General features: G+C 30.8%; 3 protein-coding genes across 3 annotated transcripts; 1 reads left to right on the forward strand and 2 right to left on the reverse strand.

Moving 5' to 3' along the window:
- Positions 1-10,056: 10,056 nt before the first annotated feature.
- On the forward strand, positions 10,057-11,299 carry LOC123293614. Its single transcript, XM_044874492.1, has 2 exons — positions 10,057-10,496; positions 10,560-11,299. The coding sequence occupies exons 1-2, from the start codon at positions 10,113-10,115 to the stop codon at positions 10,878-10,880; spliced, it is 705 nt and encodes a 234-aa protein (XP_044730427.1). The 5' UTR covers positions 10,057-10,112; the 3' UTR covers positions 10,881-11,299.
- A 1,619-nt stretch (positions 11,300-12,918) lies between these two features.
- Positions 12,919-14,892, reverse strand: LOC123293280 (integrator complex subunit 11). The gene has a single exon (XM_044874044.1). The coding sequence runs from the start codon at positions 14,784-14,786 to the stop codon at positions 12,999-13,001; it is 1,788 nt and encodes a 595-aa protein (XP_044729979.1). The 5' UTR covers positions 14,787-14,892; the 3' UTR covers positions 12,919-12,998.
- A 1,215-nt stretch (positions 14,893-16,107) lies between these two features.
- On the reverse strand, positions 16,108-20,168 carry LOC123293281 (ribosomal protein S6 kinase delta-1). The gene is made up of 7 exons (XM_044874045.1): positions 20,146-20,168; positions 19,417-19,557; positions 19,209-19,336; positions 17,957-18,445; positions 17,118-17,328; positions 16,809-16,904; positions 16,108-16,746 (listed from the first exon to the last, which is right to left on the reverse strand). Exons 2-7 carry the CDS (start codon positions 19,543-19,545, stop codon positions 16,630-16,632), a joined length of 1,170 nt encoding a protein of 389 aa, XP_044729980.1. The 5' UTR covers positions 19,546-19,557; positions 20,146-20,168; the 3' UTR covers positions 16,108-16,629.
- Between the last annotated feature and the right edge of the window lie 3,505 nt (positions 20,169-23,673).

The following is a 23,673-nucleotide window of genomic DNA, read 5'->3' on the forward strand; positions in this document are numbered from 1 at the left end:
AGTTAATTTCCCTTATATGAGACACACATAGATATGCAATTTTTCAAAAGAAAAAAAATATTACCTTACGAATACACCAACAAATGTTGGTAGATTTCACCGCTTACGCTGTTACGACGAGTTGATATTACAAGGCTTGTAAATGTAAGTGGTTTGCCTTGCTTCCTATATAACGATATGAGTACCGGGTCATTCAAAAAATAGAATAAAGTTAGCAATATTCTCCCATAAAATCTCTTTAAAATTGGAATAAAAGCTAGTCCCTGACTAGCTTTTTAAATGTAAGTTTCCAAATGTATTATCATATTATCATATGTAAACTTAATTATGCAAGGCGCATAAAATCGCAAAAAATTTTACCTCATTTCTGATATACTTCTCAGTCTTGACACAGAAACATAGAGAATCTTGATCCGAAAATTAAATTAACAAAGATAAATGCATTAAAGCAATTAATAAAAGGTTGTTGAGGCGCCACAGAAAAAGAAACACCATTAACTTAAAATTTTGAGAAATTGTTCTTACAAATGTTACAAAGTCACAATTAAATTTTCAAAACGATTGAAAATTACGCAATTTATTCAGAAATAAGTATTAGTTGGGAAATGTTTACTGAAAATTACAATTAATATTTAGGAAAACTTGCAATAAAAATTCGTAATTTTATAAATTCCCAAAAAAACTTATGTTCAACTACGGTAAGTTATTTCCTGAAAACCCCCAATAATTTTCAGACAATCTTTTTAAAAATTTAATTCTGATTTATTGACATGTTTAAGAACAATTTCGCAAAATTGTAAGTTAATAATTAATACAATATTCATTTTTTTTTCTGTAATGAAATAATATCCTATTTTCTGGATGTGCGTTTATAATTTGAAAACTAAAAACTACACGAGCTACCATGTATCCTTTCTTTTGAATAACCCTGTACATACTAAAGTATATATAGTTAGTAGCTTGATTTGGTAGAGAACATCATCTTATCGTCGAGTACTCCTTTTCAGAACTAGCTTGCTGTATTGCTGGTGCAGAGCTACCTAGAGACAAACTAACTATCCCATTTAGCAACGATGTTGCTTTTTGTTAAAACCATTTATTATTACTCAGCGTAAACGAAACAGTTTATTTTATTTTATTTTTTTAATATCATACAAAAATAGTTATATAACTACGTTGCTTATTATATGCTTGGTTCGTGCCTTGTAGACCGTAGGCCTATAATGAAACACAACTTCTGTGGTTATTTAGGTCTGCCATTTAAACTTAAGAAAAACGAGTTTTACGCTTTTCGTATTTTTGAAGATTTCTTCTCTCTGCCGTATATATTTTTTTTAAAATTTGTCGGCAACACAATACGTAATAAAATCATCAAGAAGTTTGCATGTGTAGATAAAGGATGATCCAAAGATCCAAGTTTGTTTTTCCAAACATAAAATGTAATGTTATTTTAAAGTGATGTCAACCAAATGGTCGCCTTTGGACCTTCTTCAGCAGTTATTCGTTTGAGGTTATTGTCTATGACTTTTCGCAACTTTCAGGGGATTTCGACCATAATTTGGCGAATGTTAGGATTTACTTGCTCCAACGTTGCAGGTTTGTTGATATAGATACGTTCTGGAGAAAGTTATAGATAACTTTCATTTAACATGGAGAAAAAAAAATCCACCAATAATACACAAATCGAAAAACTCGTTTTTCTTAAATTCGACACGCGAGTCATAATTTAAACTTGATTTTTTTCAGTCATAATCCATCATGAAAATTTTAGTACATTATGAGCTCACGGGTTAGTAGCTTGGTAGCTCTTCTGTGTTATCCTCTTTACCACAAAAGTGCTGTTAACTTGTACATTAAATTTTTCAATAAATTCAACAATAGATTTTTTTTTCTATATTTGACTTCCATTTAATTTTATTTAATAATTTGTTCTCTTTTTTTTTTTGTTTCCTTTTTTTTCGAGAAAACTCTGAGATAAATGTTTGATTATTATTAAAACCTATTTCAATTCTTATGACTGTATTTTGTTGTTGCTATAGCGGGCTTGATTATGTTTTCTAAACATTGAGTTACAGACCATAAATCACGAAAACTTAAATTTTCTCTCGTAAAGAATCAGGTTTATTTAAATAGGCAAGAGCTCTGGGAACCTATTATCTTGCTAACCATAAATCTGATCGAATTTTAACCACAAACGAATTTTAAAAATTGTTAAACGTTTTTCTCATATTACCGTACGACCATAGGTTAGGTTAGGTTAGGTTATATTGGCTGTCCACGAATGTATATGTATCATATATGTGTTTACCACCTTTCCGCTGATAATTTCATTTATCAGCTCCTCAATTTCAGAGGTTGAGTGCACCTCCTTCATGCATATACCATGCACTACACAAGCTCATCACAACTATTAATTAAATTAATTTTGTTGCGATGGCGACAATCGAACCCGCTACCCTAAGCATACCGCGGACGGAATTGGTTACGCCTTAACCAACTGAGATAATAGGGCGACACCGTACGACCATACTCTGCATAAATATTCAAAGCGAATTTCATAAATGCCTTATAGAAGTAAATCACACGCAGTGCTTCGAAAATTGACTGAAAATCAAAAATATTTTTCAACTTCCGGTACCGCTGCTTTTGTACGGCACTTGGTTTTCCCTAATTTTTTTGTAAGGTTCTTACACTCGGGAGAAATCTGTACAAAATACTTCACCGTAACTTCCCATTTTTTTTCCTGGTGAGTCATTTCATCCGAAAAATTTTTGCATGGGCTTGTAGTCTAATATGCATATTTATTTTTACACATACATCCATATGAATGTTTCTATAATCTACAATTCTACACATACATAAGCATTTCTTTTCACCACTAAAATTTCTGATAGCTTATTTATTTAATTCATTCAGAGATGGCCAGACTATAGTTCGCAATATACCTTCTACAAGAATTGGTAAATAAATTTTTCAACAACAAAAATTGAAAAAAAATATAAAATTATTTATATTTTTACCGATGGATCGAAATTATCCGTTGACGGTAATAATTGTGTTGGCTTTTCCATTTAGGCAGTTAATAATGACTATATCTTATCTCATAAAATTCCAGATCTGGCATCGATCTTCACTTCTGAGTGAAGTTTACCCTTTAATATATGCCCTACAATTAATAATTTCATCACAAAATGATAGTGTGATATCAGCATTGGCAGGTTTAGGAGGCTTAAAATACGAATCCCTTCTAATCACTCAATTAAAAATAAAGGCCTCTGCCATAAAGTCAGGAAAAGATTTGAAACTAATCTGGAAACAGCTCACCTAGGGATAAATAGAAATGAATTTCCAGATCTTTTAGCTAAAAAAGCTGCAATAAATGGAACACTTTTAAACGAGGCAATACCATTCACTGATATTACCAATAAAATACGTGTTGAGATTGAGAAAGAATAAATGAGCTGAAATTTTTTATTAGAATTATTTAATGGTAGTGGCAAATTTTATAACAAATTTTTTCGCAAACCAAAAAAACCATGGTTTAGTAATTTAAATTTATCAAGAAAAGCTATAGTTTCGATAAATAGAATAAGAAGTGGACACACTTCACTTAATTAAATGCCATCTACTCAGATTTAAAATAGTGCCTTATGACGTATGTGAATGTAATCTTGCTCAAGATAATATTGAACATTTGTTTTAGCAATGTGTAAACTTGGAACAACTAGGATCATAAATATCATAGCATTTATAGATAATATAAAATTTATAGATATAATAAATTAATTAAATTGTAAATGAAAATGAATTGTAGGTATATTTGCTAGAAATGGCTATGTAAACCAAATGTTTAAAGGCCAATAAAAATATTCAAATTCAAAAAACCTTCTACATGCAAAAGTATCTACATGCTACTAATGGAAGTAGCACGATGTCAACAAAACTTTTTTAATTTACCATCATGGTTTATTTAAATAGATACAACAAATTGTTTCAATTAATTTAAGTGTGTATTTGCATAAAATTGCAAATTTGCAAGCTGTATACAAAAGGTATCTCGTTATGCTTTCAATGCATTTTGTAAATGTACTAGGAATATTTGAAAAAAATAGTTTTAACTGATAGCCTTGCATTTGGCACGAGTAATTAATCACACTATTGATGCACTAAAAAATTTTTAATGACTATTTTACCACGACAAGAAAGGAATGTAAGAACCCTTTAACTGTTTAACTCTGATTGTAGGTTCTTAAATGTATCTACCGATTTTAATCCACAATTGTTTTTAATATAATTAACAAAACTAAAAAATTTTTGTTGTATTTAATTTGGTGTATAATAAAAAAAAACTTTTAACAAAAAGAAAACCGACTTCATAAAGAAAAACTTTTCTTAAACAAATTAATATGCACTAAAAAGTAAAAAAAAGAACGATAATATGATGTAGTTAAAATTATTATTTTTGGAGTCAGTGTCAAACAAGCTAATGTAGCAAACTGTTCTGTCAGAGTTGTTTCCTTGGATGACACCGACTCCAAAAATAACAATAATTTTAACTACATTATATTATCGTTCTTTTTTTACTTTTTAGTGCATATTAATTTGTTTAGGAAAAGTTTTTCTTTTGAAGTCGTTTTTCTTCTTGATAAAAGTTTTTTTTACTTGATTTTTAGTGAATCTGAACTACACTAACTAATTTGTAACTAAAAAAATTTACAATATGTATTTTGCATTTTCAAAAACCAATTCAAATTTTATTCGAAAACAGTGTAGAGTTTCATGGCGTCTTGAATGACATCACGCCTTGCATACAATCATTTTTGTGTATTCAAGTTATAAGTAGTTATGATCAAGTAACCTGCTTCATTCTGTTAAAATGTATTGTTGCTTATACATAGCGTTTCACATGGCGTGATATAATACTTTCACAATAATTCTGATTAGTGTTTGCTATATCCTTATTCGTAATAAAAAAAAATAATAATTTTGTGTTTTGTTAATCTACATATCATGATTAATCATTAGAAACTTTTATCCAACCCGATTTATTCCTAGTGGACAAAAGGATGTTCTTGAAATTAAAATGTTATTTTTTTCATCAAAGCCACACGTCTATTATTTCTGTAGTCAAAAGAAAGTTTACTGAGAGAATCATAATTGAAAATTACAATTAACTTTAGCATTGTATTATTATTTGTATAATAAAATGCCTCCAGCAAATAAGATCAACATTGAAATTACTCGAATCGATTAGCACATCACATAGGTACTTACTTAAAGAGAAATATATTATTCCTAGTATTTGAAATTAATAGATAAACATTTAAAAGTTGTAAACTACAGTTTCCTTCATTAATGATCAACGCTATTATGCAAAACTATTTTCTTAAATAATACAATCAACGTGGTAGTAGTGTATGCCCTAGTTTTACTTTTCAACATTCTATATATAATAAAGGATTGAATTTTAAATATGGAACATGATTGTCCAGAAACCTATTATTAATTTTCTAATAATTATTGTATTTATTTATATTCGCAAAGATTAAAATTCATCACTCCGGAGCTGCAGAAACTAAAAATATTATCTCTTAAAAATTCTGAAAATTAATCGCTATTATTCAAAATCCTACAAAAAATTCGAAAAATATAATCCAAAAGTGGTGCTTTTGATGGGCTCTACTTTAATCCATATGAAACAAGTGAAAACAAACAATTGACTGAGTTAATTGTTGAAATACCATGCATAAATAGTAATTTTAATTTTATTACTCCAGCACATACATATACAATTTATATAATACATACTATACAATTTACGCTTATTTGCGCCCTCACGGATAAACAGTGATGTTTACGAAAAATGTTTCAAACAAAAGTTGTTTATTTTTTGATAAGGAACATTTAATTAAGGAAAATTCTATTTAATCCAAATTACCTAACTGTGTTCTGAAGCCTACTAATTTTTTTCAACATATTTACCATTTGCATTTTCCAAATTAAAAATCTATTAAATTTTAGTAAAAATTTGAAAAATATGGCCCATTTGCAGGATTTGTATACATGGTTCATCAAAAAAGAAGATCGAACAAAATTTTTTGTTATCACTTCAATTGAAGAATTCTCACTGGACGTGCAGAAAAGTGAAGTTGGTTAAAAGTCTTTACTAGTATGCAAGATATGAACGTTTAAAATTTCTAACTAAACAAAGAGGAAGATATCCACTAGTGACGTCACACTTGGGTATCGCCATATAGATTACATTAAAACTTTGTTTTGGTAAAAGGAGATGGGTAACTATTGATTGCAATTTTGGGTGCGTTTGGCAGAAAAAAGCGCTTGAGAGCGCTTACTAGCGCTGAAAAACAAACTGTACAGTTTTCGGCCAGGGCATGTTTGCTAACTTCCATCTCTTCTTCATCATTCACAACATTATCTAATATATTATTCATTATTGGTAATGGTAATTTTTTAATATGAATAATTTACAAACATATATTTAAATTAGGTTAGGTTCCCCGGTTAAAGCTAACTTAGCGTCCTAGAGGAATATAGCTATTTACTATTTGACAGCGCTTACCGATTAACAATCGCCATTTTGCTTACAAACGCACCCTTTGTCACGCTATCAAGTCTAGTTTTACATTTTTATGGGTAAATATGGCCAAATTCGACATCGGGATTATTCCCTATTGGAGATAAAATATGTGTATGATAAAACAGGAGCAAAATCAAATATTTTACATTTTCATTACATCATAGAGTTAGTCATAGATAAAATATAGTAGTGGGAAGAGTTAGTTATATATCAGCTACTCATTATTTCTTGATAAAAACATTTTGATCAAAAACTATTATAAATTTGTTTTTATTTGAAGTCAGTTAAATATTTTCTAAAATGGAATTCTTCAATATTTATAATCTTTAGTTCATGACAATATAAACATATTTGCCTAAAAATATAATCGGTTGTGTTGTATATGTATAATATACTTTTAGGTACATCAAACAGTTAGTTTGATATGTAAAACTCAAAATGGATTTGAGTTTCTTTATATTAAGTCACGTATTTTCATCTTTAAAAGGTTTATTTTATATGTTAACTGCATATAGAATACTCAAGAAGTGGTGTATGAATCGAACGGAAACGAGTATAGAAATATTTAAGCAAAAAAAATTGTTATTTACATGTTTTATATTTTCTATATGTGAAACGAGGTGTTCGAAAAGTGTTTATATTTACGAACCCATCTATAATTTGAAAAATATCAACACGGGTTAATATCTGTCTTTCGGAAAAAATAGTTTTTCGGATTTCGAAGACACCATCGAGTACAAAAAACGATTTCCGTTTTTTCATATTTTCTAATAATAAACGTGGATAGTAGAAAACTGATCAAGCAGATGGGCTAAAAGCATCAAAAATCGATTAAATGAATCAGAATTTTGGAAATTACTTAATCCCTACCCGAATCCGCATTACAAACTATATTTTCATTTTTCAAATGTGACATTCTACTCAGAAATGTTTCGAGTGTGTATATAGTTTACTAAACTTAGGTACATCCAATAGGTGCTCCTTCGGGTCGCACCCGATCTAAGGGAGCCAGCCGAGCAAAGGCCAGAGAGGCAAAATTGAGAGCGCCGAGCGTTTCCACAGAATCGTCAGTTTTTCTCATGGTGAGTAATCTTATTAAAATTACCATGCACCCTTAGCAACCCGACAAAAAAGTTTTTCTAAGGTTTTTCTTTAAAGAAATGCTACTTTTGCATATCTGTCTAGGCTTTAAGTCCCTAGACAGATCAGTATCCTTAACCATTCTTCTGTATACTTTTTGAATACTTCGTATAATATATATTTTTATCAGTAAGTATTCGTTTGTGGAGTGGGCTGACTTTTAAAAAAGATATAAACGTTTTTAGATTGTGCCAGTCTTAAAAAATATTAAAAATCGATCATAATTTTAATCTGTCAATAAAAAAGGCCTTTTTATACCAAATAAAGTAACAAAGCATGACGTTTGTAAATATTTAGCGTTAAAGGCAAAAAACATTTAGCAGTTTCGGTCGTATTATTTAAAATCTCAAATGAATATCTTGTAAATTGTCTTCCGAATTGTCAAATTATCGGCATGTGCTTTTCCAAGTGCATAAACCTCGAAAAATCACAAAAAATTAAAACTAGCTAAAAGTATAACTTTGTAATGGCTCGCGAATGGTATCATATAAAATAGATATTTCTAAAATAAAATTATACTTCAATTATTATACCATGCATATATGTAATATGCAAGGTATACTAAATTTAGTCCCAAGTTTGTAACGCTTAAAAATATTAATGCTATGAACAAAATTTTGGTATATTTGTTTATAAAATCACCTAATTAGTTCATTTTCGGTTGTCTGTCCGTCTGTCTGCCAACACGATAACTCAAAAACGAAAATAGATATCAAGCTGAAATTTGTACAGCGTACTCAGGACGTAAAAAGTGAGGTCAAGTTCGTAAATGAGCAACATAGGTCAATTGGGTCGTGACCTATGGGTCCGTAGGACACATTTTGTAAAGCGTTAGAGACAGAAGAAAAGTTTAAATGTAAAAAATCTTCCTTATCAACAAACAAAATAAACAACTTTTGTTTGAAACATTTTTTCGTAAACATCACTGTTTACCCGGGAGGGCTCAAATTAGGCGTAAATTGTGACGGATGTGTGACATATATGTATGTATAGTGTGATAGAGTAATCAACACTGTCTATGCATGGTATTTCAACAATTATCTCAGTCGATTGTTTGTTTTCACTTGTTGACAAATATTTTTAATTTAATTGTTCCTCAACAAACGTTAATTTCTTTAAAACATCAGGTTGTAAACCAGGATCCGTGTTATTATCCGCTGTGAAAATATTCAATTCATTTTTGATTTTAAATTTATGACAAATACAACAAAACACATCTTTATTAATTTGTAAATCAAACCAACGACGATGACATACATTGCATACTTCAAAATGCAAATTCTTTTGAGCAATCTCAAAATTTTCTGCATACATTTTAAAATTAATATCATCTTGATAAAGATATAATTCTTCTTGATCTTGTTTTCGTCGTCTCACGCTCTTTACGACCCGCCAACGTACGACGTCGTGGCATTTTATTGCTAAAATTACAATTAATTAATAAATAACTTTAAAATTATAATAACTATAATTAAAATTTTTTCATTACTTGTATTAATATCACTTAAATTTTTAAGTTATTCTACTGTAGAACTGCAAAAATTAATTGTTTATGTTTTGTTATCACGTTTTTTGTATTTTTCATTATGAAGTTTTTTAATACTTGAAAGAATCTACAAATGGCCACTCAATTAAAATTAATATTAAATGTAGCCAATTATATATTAGTATTAGATGTAGCTCATAGATGGTGCCACTGTCTCTGCATATATATAGATTGTATACATACATGTAATAAATAAAAAATACAGTTGTTTTTTATTAATTATTATTTATATAATTTTTTCTAAAAATAATGATTGATAACACATCTAGACATAAATATGGAACTACAACATTTCATTTCATGTCTAAATCTTTTGTATTTTTTTTGTAAAGTTTACCACCAAAAAGTTACATTTTAACCTAGTAGAGGCTCGCTTCGCTCGCCTGATAATATTTTTTAATGTTTCTCAACTCATTTCATTAGTTAAATAAGACATTAAAATATTTTAGATTCATTCATTTTTACAAAGCTTTATGTATAGTCGTTGAGTCACTAACATATATGCCATACAATTCATTTATGTAGAGTTAGTTGCCTATAACCACACAATAAACTTCTATGTAAGACATTACATTTGATTCATGTTGTACAACGCGTGGTACAATCTGTTATATTGGGTATACACCATTGTATATGAAGTTCGTTCAAATATGTATTCGTACCAATTGCAAGTTTGACAAACATAGAATAAAATTAGAACAAAATAAATAGTTCAGTCGTGACATGGTCGTGACTTCATGTTAGATAAATCTGTCAAACTGGTTGTACGATTTCATATACCAACATTCGTTATTATTTGAAATTTGATAAGATTAGTTGTAAGGAATAATGGTATCAATAGTTGATAACGAACATTGGAGAGCTTTCATTAGTAAATACAAAAGTTTACCTGAATTATGGAAAACAAACGATGATAGCTACAAACATAAGAACACACGACAGGCAGGTTGGGAAACATTGTTGGAATACTTCCATCGAATTGATCCCAACGCTAATGTGGATACCCTAAAGAGACGCATTAACAATATGCGAACATGTTATCGACGAGAATTGAAGAAAATCGAAAAGAGTGAACAAATGGGTAAAGTACATTTATACGAACCAACTTTATGGTATTTTGAAGCATTTGAATTCTTACGTGATCAGGAAACAACAGATTTGCCACAAATATCTTTTTTTGATACTGATAATGATATTAAAGAAGAACCTGAGGTATGTATTAACAGGTGTAAATTGAATTTTTGTTAAATTTTCGATAATGGATCTTTTTTCTAGCAATTTACGCCTGCAGTAACGAAAAGGAAAAGAAATCAAGAAGACAGTGAGGATCCGATTTTTCAACAACCAGTACAACATCTGGATGAAATGAGAGGTTATCAAATCAAGGATAATTCCGGGCTGAGGGAGAATTCTCCATGGGCAGAGATTGTCACAACAAGAGACGAAGCAGCAATATATGCTGATGCCTGGGCTGTTTCATATCGGAAAATGAATGTAGAACAACGGCTATACGCAAAGAAAGCTATAGAAGAAATATTAATATTGGGACAATTGGGTCAATTAACCTTAAACAGTGTGTTAATTAATTCTCAATAATATAGAAATGGTCATAATGACTTTGGTCATTCTCAATTTTTTATAAAAATAAAAAATCTCCAAGAATTTCGATGCCTCATCAAAATCAATCTGAATAACTTAACACAATCCATTGACATATTTTGGCATCCAAATCCGATATTCAGAGTTCAGAAATCCTCATTTTGGATAGATCTGAACCAAGGAACTCTACCGGTCCCGTTCTGCCAGTTGTGTTGATTAGTTCTGAAAATTATCATAAAGCTTTCGAATGGATTGTTCAGTCTGCTTCGAAGATTTAATAATTCAAAGAAATTCTTAATAAAGTTAAATTTTGAGTCTAAAGATTGAAAATAAAAATTTTACAATCAAATTTTGTATATTTACACAAGTAAATAGTACGATGAAATAGAGTTTTATCAAAATTTTTTTAAATGTTGGCCCAAGAAGAGCATTTAGGATCATGACAGATAAAGTTTACCAAAATTGTGTGATCTTTTTCGCTAACAATTTTATTGGAGAGATCAGGAAAAAATAAAATGTGAAAATCTTATCTATATACTAACTTCTTTAGAAAATACCTATGTTTTTCCATCATCCAAGTAGCAGATATGCGAAAATTTGTAATCACAAAGAATTGTAAAAATTTTGTTAGAGACGTTTTTCTGTTTCGATAATCTATTAAAATTTGCAAAAATAGAATTTTATATTATATTTTCTAAACTCTTTTATTAGTTGCGGGTAGTTGACTTTAAAATGACACTGAAAATGAATATTTTTCGGTATTTTCTTGTATTAAGGTAGTCCGGCTGTTTGAGCAGGTACCGTGAATGTTCATTCTTTTTTTTTTGCGGTAGATGAGAGTTCAAAGTACCTATGATCGCAATAAATACAGTTTTAGGGCCTCTTGCCGAGCAAAATTTTGGATTATTTCATTTTAAAATTTTAATTTTAACACAGTACATTATGGAATAACTCACAATAATGTTAATTGTACAAAAATTGATCGGTGATTGAACTTTCCACGTGACGGCCGGACTACTTTAATGTAAATAAAACATCCGGCTTACGTTCTTTATTGATTCCAATATGCTGACCAGTGCTTAATGCATTAGAATGAAATGTTAATGGTACTGGTCAGCAGATATACTCGCATCAATTAAAGATCACAAACCCCATATACCTAATACAATGAAAAAGCCGGATGAAAAAATGTCAAAAAAGTGGCCATGCCCCTGCTGGGCTCTATGCCCTCTTATGACTAGGTTAAGTTGGCTGAATGTTCCTTAGGGTCCTATAAACACGTTACAAAAAGCTTCATTAAAATCGGTGTTGTTTCCCTACTTTTCCTATGCATGCCGGCTGATTGGTTGTACTAATATAGATCTTCACCCTTCACAATTGGCTTTTCGAACATGTTTAAACTCCATCTGTATCTATAAAAATAAATTGCTGTGCGTTAGTCTCGCTAAAACTCAAAAACGGCTGGACCGATTTTGATGATATTTTGTGTGTGTGTTCAAGGGGATTCGAGGATGGTTTAGATTCACCATTAGGTCCGCTACAATTGTTTTTGAGGGTTCTGCACCAAAGAAACTAAATTTCATTAAATGGTGGGAGCGCATATAAATAATATATTTCATTATTATTGCGACTTACTGTATACTATGCATTTTTATTAGTATTGAGGTGTTGTTTAATATTAAAATTACTTTTTTATTACAACTAACTATGTACTATGCATTTTTAGCAGCGAGCTCCACTATTAAAGGCTCCAGCTAGGCCGAAGGCTGATGGGTTGGGGTTTAGCAGGATAGAACAGAGGTAATAGATAAGAGTAAAATTTGGGTTTAGTTGGCCTGTTGGGATGAGCTAACGGGTGGGCTTAGCGGGCATAGCGGGCAGCTAAACATAGTATAGATATTAATGAATTGAAGTTACGTTTCTACAGAACAACGTCTGTCGGGTCCGCTAGTGTAAAATAAAAAAATAGATATTTTAATAAAATTTATTTATAAAAATAAACTAATATAAAAATGTACACATTGATTTTCTCTTATTAATATAATTACGAAAAATAATTAACAAATTATTCAATATACACAATTTGTTTAAACGCTAAGCTTTTTGAATAAAGCTTCATTGACCAATATTATTTAGTATACCTAAAATGTAACTACCTAGATCTTCATCTTGTGACGTCCATGATACAAAAACATTCTTTTGTTCACCGTCATCACCTTCAACTTTAACCAACACGGATTCAACAGAAATCGAACCATCCGTAAATTGTACTGGCCACGATGGTAAATGATTTCGTATTAGCGTTAATAATTTATCAGCTGTTGACGCAGCTGTCCCTTGATCTTCGATACGGACAGTTGATGTAAATCGTACAATATGTCGCTTAATACCGGCTTCACTACAAGCCATATCCACGTCCATTAAACACAGCGAATCATCTTTCATTACTAAAACCCCATGAACAACTCGTCTACGTTTTGGATCGGGCGGTAAAGCATTATATTTTTTCGCTTCACTTTTCAATAATGGTAAAGCTACATCGACTGGAATTGTAATCGGTGTTGTTATCACACAAGTTTCGCCATTAGCCGGATTAAAACAATCAATGTTAAATTCTTCTCGAATTTTATCTTTTAAAAAATCCATTTTGGGTCCTTCCCCATGTACTAACATAACATTTTTTGGTTCACAGTATTGTATTAATTGCATGATACCTTTTGCATCTGCATGCGCACTGAACGACATATATTCAACAGCCATTTTAACTTCAACAATTTGTCGATTCTCAAATTCGATTTTTTTCGCTCCATTTAATATTTTATGTCCCACTGTCCCTTGTACACAAAATCCGGGCATAATAACCATGTTGTTTTCACTTGGCGCCCATTTTTTAAAAATTTGTAAAGATAACCCAGCGTGTAACATACCGGGTGTAGCAAATACAACCATTGCACCTGGATTATCTATGTATGAACGATCAAACGGTTTGATATGTTTAAAATCGAACATGTTTCGTTGTACGAATGTTTTTCGAATTTTCTGATTTGTCCATGTTATGAACATTTTATAATAATTATTCGCTTTTTCAGTTAAACCTAATGCAAAATATACGGGAATTTTTAAATTCATTCGTTCCCAATATGTTTCGAGTAAAATACATAATTCTTGAGCACGTCCTAAAGCAAATACGGGAATTAAAACTTTACCACCACGATCGACACATTCGTGTACTTTTTTAAGAAAATCACGTTCTCTGCATCGTTTTGAGTCACGAATTGTTGTAGCGTACGTTGATTCAGAAATTAGTAAATCTGGTCGACATTTATCGATCCAAGCTGCACCCAAATGTCGATCTGGTGTCATATTATAATCTCCTGTGTATACAACTGACTGGTTACCCACTTTTATCCAAAACATAGCTGCACCTAAGACATGCCCAGCGTAATACGCCTTAATTTCTAACTCAGAATCAACTACCACAGATTGATGTAATGTAACAGCTATAACCTTTTTCATGCAGTCTTTAATCATTTGGGATGTGAAAAAATTTGTTTCACCTTTACGTTCAACCGTTACTTTACGCATATCTTCCAATAAAATCGGTGCAATTGCTTTCGTTGGATGTGTCATATAAATTGGTCCTGTATATCCAACCATTTCTGACATATACGGTAACGCACCGCAATGATCCAGATGAAAATGTGATATAATAACACAATCTATATGACCAGTTAAAGGTCCTTCGGGTGTGATATATGAAAAATCTGGAAATCTTCGCTCATCATTATATCCCATATGCATACCGCAATCTAACATTATATTTTTACCACCCATTGATAATAAAATACAACTACGGCCAACATCCTGTCCAGCACCTAATGGTGTTATCTTAAGATTTGGCATTATTTTCTCTAATTATTTTGATCATTCGAGTTTTGAGTTATCAACACACTTTATAACCTCTTTAAGGTTAAATTTTCAAACAATATTTTAGTTTTAAATATGTCACATTCAGATACTTTTAAGGTGATAACCTTAAAAATGAAAAGTTACTAGATAGAAAAACTTAACAATCATAGATAAAACAATATCTTTGTTAACAATAGTTTTGTATTTTAAAAATGACCTCGTCAATTAAATATTAGAATCTATTTTATAATCGAATAAGGAAAAATGCTTTCCGTTATGACTTATGTCTAGTCTAGAGTAGCGATGGTCTTTTAATAACGAAAATTTTCGGGTACGGGACCCTAACTCGCACTTGAAACATATCTAAGAACGCTTTCCATTAAATTACTTTTTTCCTTAGAGCCTTCTCCAAACCGAACCGTTTTTGAGGATCGTGGCCTATTTTTTACTGGTTGTTTACGGGGATGTGAGTTCTTAACAAAAACACTAGATATAGTATCTTTTAGCTAGAAAACCCAATACACATTATAAGAGGAAATTAAATTTTGTATCTCTATTAGTCTATTCCAGTGCTAATACTTTGACTAAACTTGGCGACTTTACATCATACCCAGCTCCTGATTACACTGCATCTATTACTTCAACATCACATCGTCAAACTAAACTAAATCGCCTAACTTAAGAACTATAGATCATTTTACGGGAACTTACCTGTATCCAAAATTATTTTACAAAAAAAATATTTTTTAAAACAAAGACTATCGTGTTATAGCCCTCACTTTCCTTGACCTCACTTATCTTCTTTTTTGGAACGAGCAATCACGTTGTTCCATACAAATTTTGCCTCTGTTTTTCAGCCCTTATTGGTGCAATTTCGGAAAATCCTTTCTTATCGAATGCGTACGGCATACAAATAACCCATCCTCCAAGCTTCAGGTCTCTACGATCATCTGTTTAGGTTGTGTGTTGATCCGTCTGTCAGTCAATAGTTCAGGGCGAAAAATTTTATATGTATAGAGGAGATTGTTACGATAAAAATCTAGTCGTAAAGATTTAACTATTAATCTTATCTTCTTTAAAAGTAAATACATATTATTAGATGCATTTCTAACACCCGAATAACTAGATTTCCGTAACACTGTGTACAAGATTTTATTTAAGGGTGGCCAAATAAGTGGAAATATATTAGGAAATTTATTTAGATTTATTTTTTTAAATAACAAAATTATATCAAAACAATAAACATTGCATAATAAATATTAAAAAAATTAAATAACAAAAAAAAAGGATTGTAAACAATTTTTGAGAACACACTGTTTAAATAGCTGAAGCATATAAGTAAGTAAATAAACTAGCCAATAATATACATTTTGAGACTAGTATTATTGATTTTATGTAAACAATTTATAATACCCTAGCAGTATTTTATATTTTAATAGTCTTATTCGAGTTCAAGGGATATGTTTAAAATAATACTAAATAATAGTACAAATAATAAGCCGGGATGCATAGGAAAAGTGGGGTGACAGAATTAGTGTAATCTGACATCGGATTTGTATTCAGCGACCAAAAATATCTACTAGATGATAATTTTAAACCAAAATAAGCATTTCAAAAAAATTTGGGCTACATAAGCCCCTCATTGGGACCCTATGCTATTTCCTGACTAGGTAAAGTTAGCTGAATGTTCCTTGGAGTCCTATAAACACGTTACAAAAAGTTTCATTCAAATTGGTGCTGTTTCCCCACTTTTTCACTTTCCGGCTTATTCATTGTATTATAAGAAAAATTTCAATACTGATGTTGATTTTGTATTTTAAGCAGATATGTGAAATAATTAACTTCGTTGTCCTAATTGACGCCAGTTAACTTCTGCGAAAAATGGATGAGCTTTTATATTTTCAGCACCATTTAATCCATACCCTAAACGTTCTTCGGGACAGTGTACTAAAAGCTAAAAATACATATTTTGTACAAAATTTTCTGCTGAATAAAAATTCTGCATTAATAACTTACTTGCGTTAATAAGGATTCAGCTACCGGGGATACAAATTTAGGAATGTTTAAAACTGTATTTGGTGAGAAAATTCCTGGATGACATTTATAAAAATTCTAAAAAAAAAACAATATTTATTAAATTTCAGGAACATTAAAGGAAATAACAGCTCTCCCAATCACAAAAAAAACTAAAATCTGTGAGGACCTAATACAATGTGCATTGAGACATTTTTCCAGAAAAGGTCGTTAAAATGTGGAAATTATTTGGAAAGCCCTTTCTATTTCAAACACCCCTGAGAATGTATTAAAACAATTTAAATAACTTACCAAACTTGTCAGCATTTCATACAATATCACTCCAAAACTCCACCAATCAACAGCTTTGGTCACAGGAGAAATTGTACTTAATTCAGGAGCTGTATACATTACAGCTGGATATTCAGGGCATCGACTTACTTCAATATTTTCCCAATAATACATATACGATAATAATAAATTCCCTTTTTCATCGAGAAGTAGATTTTTTGGTTGTAAATCGCTGTAAAACATTATCAAAATAAGATTTTTCGCTCAACATTTCGTGTAATATCTTAAGAATTCTAGTTTGGGAGATGCAGGTTAGATTAGGTTAGGTTAGAGTTGCTTTCCTGGACTGCGGCACACTTAGACCATAGGGTCTGTTGTGATACCAAAGAAAGGAAGAGGCCCATCCCCAGCCATTACTCCATGAACCATTTGGAGCTGTTTAAGAACAGCAGGAGTGCTTTGACGTCAACAGACTTCAGGTCGGAGAGGTCATCAAAGAAAGGCTGGCTCAAGTACGTCCATCTTCTCATGTTAAGAGCTGGACAGTGACAGCTCCAGCAAAAGGTCACGGCACACTGTCATGCCCAGGCGTTCAGCTTGACCTCCGCCCAGCCAGTGTCTAGTGATAGCCGCAACAGCCTTGCTAATAGAGGCCCTTGTAAACGATCTAACATCTTCGAAACGCCTACGATTGTACTCAAATCATAAAAAAACCGTAACGTCTGATATATAAAATCAAGGATAACCCCTTAATGTAATTAAGTGGTAGAGATTTTAATTACATAAATTTAATGAAAGATTTGGGAGATGGATGTTATAAATAAAGGAATAATAATAGATTTTAAAAAAATGTAACTTACTAACAAACGATACCAAGTCGATGCAACGATTCTAAGGCAACAACTAACTGAGATGCAAACATAATCACTGTACTTTCAGACACACGTGGCCATTGCATTATACACTCTTCACTCCAACAATCCACAAATTCAATATCAACTTTACGAGATTCTAAAAATTCTAAATTACTAATATCTACAGTTTCATTTACAGGCGGTTTCAATTGTTTATTTTTCTCTAGCAGATCTGACACAGATTCTAATAATTCTTGTGCATTTTTCAGTAAATTTTTTGTATCATCTGGTATTTCAGGTTCATGATTGTCTTCTAATTCCAAATTATTATTTGTATTTTCATTACTCGTATCATCATTTTTTTGTTTAGAGCAATAATCATTAATTAAGTCCTTATAGCTATCTTCGACGTCATTTTCGTTAATTGTATCAGGTACGTCTTTACTTGAGATTGAGGATTTACGATTCTTAAAATAATTCCACAACATTCCACCTCTAAAAATTTTAAATAAAACATTAAGCCCGATTTTGTTATTTAAAATGTGAAGGATCCGCGTACTACGCAAACATTTATACGTCTCGTTGGAGACTACACAACAGACTGTCAATAATTCTATAGTTCCGGAGCCAAAGCGAGATAAAGCAATATAACATCTTCCACATCAATTTCGGTACATTTAAGGGTCGTAACTGCTTATGAAAGGGTTGAAGTTTAAAATAGGCTTGACAGTCTAGTACAGGGGTGGCGAACCTTTATGTATCAACGTGCCATTTTTTTATAAAGGAATGTTTAATGAGACCATAGATATGCCGTCAAATAATTCTGACGTGATTATTAAGAAACGCAAATGAGATCTATCATGACTGTTTGTGCCTTGAAGCTTCACATTCAATTCATTGAAATGTTGTCATATATCTGTAAAAACATCAATTTTGAAAGCCATATAACATTCAACTACTGTGGGTATTATTCAATTTTTCCCTCATTTTGAAGAAACAGTCTGATTTATTAAGGGGTGATAAAAATGTTTGAGTAATATGAGCTATAGGTGTTCCAAATTCGATGATTTTTCGCAGAGATACTGAGATAGCTGTTTGAAATTTTGGTAAAATTTTATGTCAAAAAAGTTTTCCTTTAATACTTTGGTTCAGTATAATATTTCATAGTCAAAATCGGAGGCGTACCCAAAAATATTGTGTTGCATGCCATTGGTTCGCCATCCTTGGCCTAGTAAGTGAGAGAACCAATTAATCTTACCTTGCATACTGTAATAAAACATAAATTGAATTTTCCGTACAAAAATATTTATATAATTTGACCATGAAAGGTAGACTTAAAGGCAAAATTGGTAATTCGTTACGTGATAGTGAATTTTTACGTATTACCTAAAAATAAATAAATCTTAATGAAATCAACCAACGTTCTTGGTACATAATTTATTCCAAAATTTGATTTAAAAACTTACCTTAATTATATATAATTCAGACGTTTTTTTATATCTTACTAACATTACTGAAGATAAAATATCCACAATTTCAATGGAGCTAAGTTCACCTAAAGGTCTTTCCACTTTAAGACTATCCGCAATTTTCATGGATATATTATCCTGCAAAAAAAAGAAATTTAATGTGTTTGTCTTCCTACTATATTGTAAAAATGGTAGTGCGGACACAAATTTTAAAAAAAATATATTTTTTCAATTTTGATAGTGAACTTTCAATTTTGATATTATATTTTGACAATATAATACGAAAAGTAAGAATAAAATTTTGCTCAATACTCGATATCTGGAGTAAATATCGAAAATTGAAAATTTCGTTTAATTATTTAGCTTTCGATATTTCGAAAACCAAGATAACGAAAAATTTTATTATAATTTTTCGTCTACATTCATGAAGTTATAATAAAATTCATCATCAAAGTTGAAAATAAGGTATAAATAATTTTAATACCAAATCTAAAATTTCCTTAGTGCTCGTACTACCTTAAATAAACCTTACAAATTTTGATTAGTTTTTTAAAATTAGTAGAAAAGTAGGCTTTCTCAAGGTAAAATTATTATACAAGATTGCGATTTGTACAAAACCATCTTATGACTACGGATATAATTATAAGAAAAATTACTTCCAAAATCTTGTTCGATAAAAAATTTTTCTAAAAGAAAGAATTTTGAGAACCAAGAAATATAACTTACATTCCAATTTTGATCTTCAATATCAAAATTTAAATAAATATTATAAATTTTTTCCGCTTTTAATAAATATTTTGCTACTTTATGTCGAACAGCTTCACGTCGATCCAAATCTGGATCATCTATAAAGCACATAACAATCAAATTACAAATATGATTCAATAATTTAAAATTCAAAAATTATTACTTTTTGCACCGTTCAATAAACTAGCAATTCCTAATTTATAACTACTAAACGCTTCTTCGTATTTTTTAACCGATTCACATTCTGTTGCAAGTGAAATATGTTCAGCTGCTTCGATCATATACTGCATTTCAGGTTTATCATGCCAACTTTCATGTATTGAAAATTCTTCCGATAATGAACTGCTAATTTTTTTCGATTTTGTTACATTATTTTCGATTGTATTCAATTCAGGTATGCTTGGTAGATTTGTATCGGATAACGATTCAATTTTTTGAGGTAAAAAATCAATATTATTAAAAGTATCCAAGCTCTAAAAAAATTAAAATTATTAGATCATAAATACTTTTTTCAATATATTATACAGGCGATAATTGGGAGAAAAATAGTAGCTTTTAAAAAAAAAATACTTTGGAAAAAATCGGAGAATAGGAAGTTATTTTTTTTTTAAATCGAAATGGTGCAAAAAACCAAAACTTCAATTCATGGCCATCTGTTTTGATATACTAAATGACAACAAATTAAAACAGTCCCTACCTCTATTTCGAGTGTTTTAGAAGAGGGATAAAAAAGAGCAAGGTAGATGAAGGCTTTAACGCGGTGGTCTTTACCAGTTTCTATTTTTAAACCCAACGAAGCGAGCGGGGGTCAAGCTAGTACACTATAGTTTGAAAGTTCCCTTTTTTTGAGTTTTCACGTTTTCATAATGCATCTAGGAGATTAATAATTATGCAGAGGTTGTAAAGCAACTCTTAAAGAAGAAAATGTAAATTTAAAATAGAATTCAAGTCGTAGGATGCTTCGTTATCGATCGCGTCCGGCTTCTCCAAAGCATCTATTTTTGGATTTTCACAAATTGTGCACAAAAACTTTATATTATTACAAATAGATACCATTAAAAGCTACTAATTTGAGCCTTCTTGTAAAGTTTCCATCGGATTTGGCTTCAGATAGTCTCATTTTTTTGTTTTTTTTAGTGCTATAACCCTCAATTTTTTTTAAATGCTTTTCCGTCTTTTTTTTGCTCATTTACGATTTTTTTAAAATGATTTCCTACTTAGCTAAGAGAATAATTTTTCTATTTTTCTCTTAACTATCGCGTTGAAAAACGGGATGAGTTAATTTTTTTTAAAACAGAGGTATTTTTAATGCTGAGGTATTTTCCACTGCATATACTGCACTATATTTTTGTCATTCTCACCTGTGATGAAGAAAGTGTAATACTAAAACTGCTGCGTGTTGAAATTGAATCGGTATCACTTATTGTTGCTTTATCTTCATCTGAACTTAACGAATTTACAGATACAATGTCAGGTGGCAAGGGTAAAAGTAATTCGTCACGAATTGCGTCAATATTACCCTTGATTTGATGAATTGGTACATAGCTTGACTGCAAATACAAAAATTTGTTGAGAAAATCATTTACTCAGAAGCGGATTATTATTAACATGGGAGGAGGGGGTGGCTTTGTCGCTAACTTTTATAAACTGCTTACAGTATTTTCTTAATCCATATATTAAATATTAAATAAATACCTCCAAAAATTTAACAAATACATCAGTAGTACATAATGGTGGATGTTTGCCAACAAATTCCAAAAAAGCTAATGCTGATTTTCTGCGTTCTTCAATAACAGCTTCTGAAAATCTATTTGATTCACTAAATTAATACAAAAATCTTACAATATGTTTAATATTAATTTTACCTCCGAAAATACGACGATTTAGCAAGTTTTGGAAAATTATAATTAACAGCGAGATCTTTGGAACGTTTCTTTAATTCTTTATGTAAATTTTTAAAGTCATTAAATCGCTTCCATGCCACCAATTTTGTGATTGCATCCGGACATGCTTTGGGATATACCTATTAATACAAATTTTCTTGTTATCATTGTTAAATTTGGTCAATAACGACTTTCAAGGATTTAACTATGCGATTTTGTCAATTATATCGAAATAAGTCGAAATTAAAAATTTTGAGTATCCCATTTTAGTTTAGCAAATTTGTAAATGAAAGTGAAGACATAGTAGATAGGGCCTCAAAAATTGATAAATTATATAAGTTACCTGGTGGTCTAAGTTGGAAGTACTGAAAACGGGTCCACTTCCCGTTTTAATTAGCACGAATTATAATCGCTAGTTGGCGGGAATTATCTGATTTGAAATTGAATATTTTATTGGCCTTTAAAAATGGTAGGTACAAGTATTGCCATCTGGTAGTCTAAATTGGAACTACTAACAACAGGTCCACTACCTGTTTTAATTGGTACGAATTATTTTTGTCAGTTGGCGGAATTGCAACTCCCAGTTATCAATATTTAATATATTTAGGAGAGATTGAATCAAATAACGTCTTTAAAAAAATTAAGAAGCGAAACAAAAAGCCGCTCGACTCGGAAAAGTGGTACATTGTTACAAAAATGTATGCCATATATACCAATACGAATCTGATCTGCAATGATTATCATAATCTGATTAAAATTATGCTCCACTCCACAAGTCATAGTAAAATACTGTGACTTGTGCTCCACTCCACAAGTCATAGTAAAATACTGTGACTTGTGCTCCACTCCACAAGTCATAGTAAAATACTGTGACTTGTATCAGTTGTACATTATGTTGTACATTATTCATCTACGAGGATGTAGTTTTTTTTGTGGAAGATTATTCAATTTTTATTATCAATTCGAAGCTCCTTACTTACTTTATTCAAAATATCTGGATGACCGAGCTTCGCTCGGTTATTCGCCAATAGATGTCAGCAAGAATCATATTTTTCACTTTAGACTACTCAAACGCCTCCTTTTTGTTATGTTATAATTTGCATTGTATTTCATTAACTACGTTATACACCAATAGATGTCTGATAAATTTTTCATGAAAAGACGGATAAAACGACATTTCTGATAAATGAAACCTAGCTAGATCGACTTATCGCCCCAAAAAACCCCTACATACTCATTTTCATGAAAATCGTTGGAGCCATCTGGATGACCGAGCTTCGCTCGGTTATTCGCCAATAGATGTCAGCAAGAATCATATTTTTCACTTTAGACTACCCAAACGCCTCCTTTTTGTTATGTTATAATTTGCATTGTATTTCATTAACTACGTTATACACCAATAGTTGTCTGATGAATTTTTCATGAAAAGACGGATAAAACGATATTTCTGATAAATGAAACCTAGCTAGATCGACTTATCGCCCCAAAAAACCCCTACATACTCATTTTCATGAAAATCGTTGGAGCCATTTCCAAGATCGTTGATATATATATATATACAAGAATTGCTCGTTTAAATATATAAGATTAATTAGTATAAAAGCATACAAGGCTCCACAAGTTA

This window comes from Chrysoperla carnea, chromosome 2 (assembly GCF_905475395.1).
Source record: "Chrysoperla carnea chromosome 2, inChrCarn1.1, whole genome shotgun sequence".
NCBI lineage: Eukaryota > Metazoa > Arthropoda > Insecta > Neuroptera > Chrysopidae > Chrysoperla > Chrysoperla carnea.

Excerpts from the sequence above, each read along its gene's own strand:
- LOC123293614 (XM_044874492.1), top strand. The coding sequence starts at position 10,113 with ATGGTATCAATAGTTGATAACGAACATTGGAGAGCTTTCATTAGTAAA. Across the intron at positions 10,497-10,559 it reads ATATTAAAGAAGAACCTGAG|CAATTTACGCCTGCAGTAAC; the intron begins GTATGTATTAAC and ends TCTTTTTTCTAG.
- LOC123293280 (XM_044874044.1), bottom strand. The coding sequence starts at position 14,786 with ATGCCAAATCTTAAGATAACACCATTAGGTGCTGGACAGGATGTTGGC.
- LOC123293281 (XM_044874045.1), bottom strand. The coding sequence starts at position 19,545 with ATGAAAATTGCGGATAGTCTTAAAGTGGAAAGACCTTTAGGTGAACTT. Across the intron at positions 18,446-19,208 it reads GTTTTATTACAGTATGCAAG|AGGTGGAATGTTGTGGAATT; the intron begins GTAAGATTAATT and ends TAAAATTTTTAG. Across the intron at positions 17,329-17,956 it reads CGACTTGGTATCGTTTGTTA|CGATTTACAACCAAAAAATC; the intron begins GTAAGTTACATT and ends AATGTTTTACAG.